The sequence below is a fragment of the Otolemur garnettii genome, unplaced genomic scaffold, assembly GCF_000181295.1.
Source record: "Otolemur garnettii isolate 467f Iridium unplaced genomic scaffold, OtoGar3 scaffold00144, whole genome shotgun sequence".
Classification (NCBI taxonomy): domain Eukaryota; kingdom Metazoa; phylum Chordata; class Mammalia; order Primates; family Galagidae; genus Otolemur; species Otolemur garnettii.
The window spans coordinates 2657845-2661906 of record NW_003852539.1 but is presented as its reverse complement, the minus strand read 5'-3'; the positions used below and the strand labels follow the sequence as shown (position 1 = coordinate 2661906).

The following is a 4062-nucleotide window of genomic DNA, read 5'->3' as shown; positions in this document are numbered from 1 at the left end:
GTGCCGAACCCAGAGTTGTGAGGATTATATTGGGATAATTCATGTAAAGCGCTTAGCACAGTGCCTGGTGCATAGTAAGAGCTCAGTAAATATTAGTTGTTTTCCTTCACTTTCTTCCATTCCTTCCACTCCCTTTCTGCCCGGCCCCATTCATTCTTTTCCAAGGACACGCAGGGGGCGTGCCCATCCTCCCTCCGCCCCCACCTCAAACCCCGCCTCCGTTTCTACCCGAATTGGTTCCTGAGAGGCGGAGCCGAGGTTAGAGCCCAGCGCGGCGCGGTGGGGGCGGGGCGCATGCGCGGGCCGAACTGGGCGGAGGTGGAGAGGAAGAGCTGCCGGAAGTAGGCTGCGGAGGTGGTGGCCCTGCAGGCAGCAGCTGCCAGGGAAACCGCGGCGCGGGAGGCACGACCCGCAGACAGACAGGCTCGGAGGTTATTTCTGCGTCCAGCACCCAGGAGGCCCGAGGGCTCCCTTTGTCTGGGCCGAGGGTCCCTGGTCCAGCTGCTCCTCTGGACTTGGGCCTTTCGCTGAGCCCGCCAGGGGGCGCCGCGCTGAGGGGCTGCGGAGTGGGGGGCGGGCGCGGCTGACAGAAGCAGGGGCGCCTGGCGGGGCGGGAGGAGCGCGCTCTCCCCCGCTCAGGAGGTGCCCCTGGGCGGGGGACCCGGTGTCCTCACCGCAGTCTGAGGCAGGGGTTTCTGGGGGCAAGGAGGCGACGCGCCTTCTGCCCCCGCCGGCACCCTGGCCATGACCGGCAAGTCGGTGAAGGACGTGGATCGGTACCAGGCGGTCCTGGCTAACCTGCTGCTGGAGGAGGATAACAAGTTTTGTGCGGACTGCCAGTCTAAAGGTAGCGCATCGCTCCCGGTGGGCAAGAGGTCCAGCCGCCTGGCTGCACCTTGGGGGTGGTCTGTGTCTGGGAGGTTTCTGGAGCTTAGGCCGCCCAACTCATCTTTAAATGGTAACGCGTGCTCCTCTTGCTGATTGAGTCTGCGAGGTGTTCTATAGCTTGGATATTGCTGTGGGGAGCGGTTTTGAGGGTGTGTGGATGTGTGTCGGGTGCGGGCGAAGGTGATGGTGGGGGTGGAAGTGGCCTGGTGTGTTCAGGTGAGAATGTCTTGTATTTCAGGACTCTGAATGAGTTCTGGGCCAGCTGTCAGTCCAGCGCTCACAGCCTTTGACTCGCAAAGCTGGGGATGAACTGCAGAAAGAGAAAGATAGAGAGATGGGAGAAAGAGGAGAGGAGGAGGAGGAGGGAGGTGAGATGGCGGAGAGGAAAACTGCTTAAATGATTTTTAAAGGTGATGATTGTTGCTGCGTGCTATTTGGTTAGCAACTCCTGTGATTTTGCAGTCTTGTTGAGATCTCACAGAGTGCTTAGGTGGCTTCCTTCTTCCTGGATGTGTGCAGTGGGAAACTGCCTTATGCAGTGACACAGTGCGGATTTCTAGACAGCCTAGCCTTGGATTGTGGAGTGCGTGTGAGGCCTAATGTATGTGTAGTGGCAGAATCTAGCAGATTTTGGCTGTAGTGCATGATCCAATTAATTAGTGGAAAGAAGGGGAATTCGATGAATTTGTTGCCTCTCTGGTGATTATACTTCTAGAAGTGAAATATGATTGTTGTAAATGGGCAGAATCAATTAGTCTTTGTTTTCTGTGCCCTCAAAGATTCGTGATTTGATACAATTAGAAGTCAGTAGGATAGGAAAACTTAATTAGTGAAATGCTGGTACTTGACCTTATATAGATACAAGCTTTTATAAATATTTAGTTTCCTTATTTTATGTTTTAATTCTTTGGCAGATAATTGGAGGAGCGAGGAAAATTCTTTTCTCTTTGGTTGGGAAGAACCAGTTATATTTCAAAGGGTACTATTTATTTCTGTTCATAATGCCATGGATTTGCCAGGGTTGTTTGCCGTATATTATGTTGGACATATACTATAAAAGATTCAAATGCATTTCTTTTTATCTGAGAAATGAAATTCCTGCTTAATCTATACTTTTACTTAATTACTTTTTATTTTAGAAAAATGAGATTATATAAGAAGAAAAGGGGAACGATATATTGATTTAGATGCTCACTAGTTTGTTTTACTGACCTTTTCCAGTTGACAAATAGAATTTCTCATTAGGAAAGCAGGTCCCTAGACTTCTTTCCTGAATTTTTGGATTAGTATGAATTCATTAAAAAAGTACTTTAGAATCAATTTATGTTGAGTAAGTTAATTTCTTATAGGTTAATTCTTTTGACATCTTGTTCTAGATCTGTTGGAAGATTCGATTTAAAATTTAGGAATGTATCTGGTCTTTACTCAAATCCCCTTTGTCCTTAGTTGACAAATCTTGAGTCACAGTGAAATAACCCACTGGAATGAGCATTTTTACATTTGGGAATGAGATGCCATTTTGCTGATTAGTATCGCCACCCCCGTCATTTCTCATATTACCCTTATACTTATATTCTAATAAAATATAGGATATGTAAGAGAGAGGTTGATGATTCATCACTTTTTCCTCCAAATTTTCTGTTGCTTGTTATCCCTAGCCTTACTGGGGATCTGGTAATGAAACATCAGTTAATTCTTTTTTTTGTTTGTTTGGTTTTTTGGAGACAGTCTCACTTTGTCACCATCAGTAGAGTGCTGTGGCATCATAGCTCACAGCAACCTGAAACTCCTGGGCTTAAGTGATTCTCTTGCCTCAGACTCCCAAGTAGCTGGGACTATAGGTGGCTGCCACAAAGCCCACCTATTTTTAGAGATGAGGTCTTGCTCTGTCTCAGATTAGTCTTGAACCTGTGAGCTCAGGCAATCTACCTGCCTTGGCCTCCCAGAGTAGTAGGATTACAGGCATGAGCTACCGCGCCTGGCAAACATTAGTTAATTCTTAATGAGAACTAGTAACTGCTGGCTTGTAAACTTCATTAACTGCTGTTGGTGTTGAGAATCCTGGATCCTGAAATAATTTCTCTTTTTTTTGAGACAAAGTCTTAAGCTATTGTCCTCAGTAGAGTGCTATGGTGTCATTGCTCACAGCAACCTCCACCTCTTGAGCTCAAGAGATCCTCTTGCCTCAGTTTTTCTATTTTTAGTAGAGGTGGGGTCTTGCTTTTGTTCAGGCTGGTTTTGAACTTGTGGGCTCAAGCAATCCGCCTGCCTTGTCCTCCCACAGTGCTAGGATTACAGGCATGAGCCACCGTGGCCAGCCTGAAATAATTTCTTTTAAAAAGTTAGTTTTACATTTTGTTGTGGTGGCTTTAGTGACTTCTTTGGCCATTGTATTGAAAATGAGATGACATTGTAACAGTCCTCTTTAATTTATGTTAACTAGGCATTTGTTGTGGCCTCAGTTTGTGAATTACCTAGCCCATTCCACCCTGCCAACCCCTTTCACTCATTTTCCCTCTCCTGTTTTCTAATTTTGGTGGTTGTAATGATCATATGGACAACTATCAGATAATGGAAGGGAAAGACATTTGCATCACTAGATTAAGTTACCTGTTAGCTCTGAGAAAAAATACATTTCGTTGGAGGAGGAATGGAAAACCTGTTGGCTAAAGTGAAATTTGGGTTGAAGCTGGGTTCCATTTTTGGATATGGATCACACTTCCCTTATAATTGGGATCATACTGGTCCAAGATTTAGTCTCTAGTTCTACAGTTCCAGATTTTATCATTGTGTCTGGAATAACTGCTAAGAAGCTTCTTCAGAGAGTGGTTTAAAGTAGACACTGTCTTATTCACTATGAAGAAATCTATAGTTGTCTCTCAGTTCTGTGGAAGATTTGGTTCCAGGACCCTTCTAGTGTACCAAAATCAACGGATGCTTAAGTCTCTGACTCAAAATGCTGCAGTATTTGAATATAGTCTAAGTATATCCTCCCTTTAAATTATCTCTAGCTTTCTTTCTTTCTTTTTTTTTGAGACAGAGTCTCAAGCTGTCATCCTGGGTAGAGTGCTGTGACATCACAGTTCACAGCAACCTCAAACTCTTGGGCTTAAGTGATTCTCTTGCCTCAGCCTCCCAAGTAGCTGGGACTACAGGTGCCTGCCACACACCTGG

The 4062-nt window shown here is 45.9% G+C and overlaps 1 protein-coding gene across 1 annotated transcript in view; it reads left to right on the top strand.

The window, feature by feature from the left end:
• Nucleotides 1–329: 329 nt before the first annotated feature.
• The window catches only part of SMAP2 (small ArfGAP2), a 60473-nt gene continuing 56740 nt past the window's right edge, over nt 330–4062 (top strand). The window contains exon 1 of the mRNA XM_003798975.3: nt 330–847. Coding sequence (XP_003799023.1) covers nt 745–847 — 103 coding nt within the window. The 5' untranslated portion in view covers nt 330–744. The remainder of the gene's footprint in view (nt 848–4062) is intronic.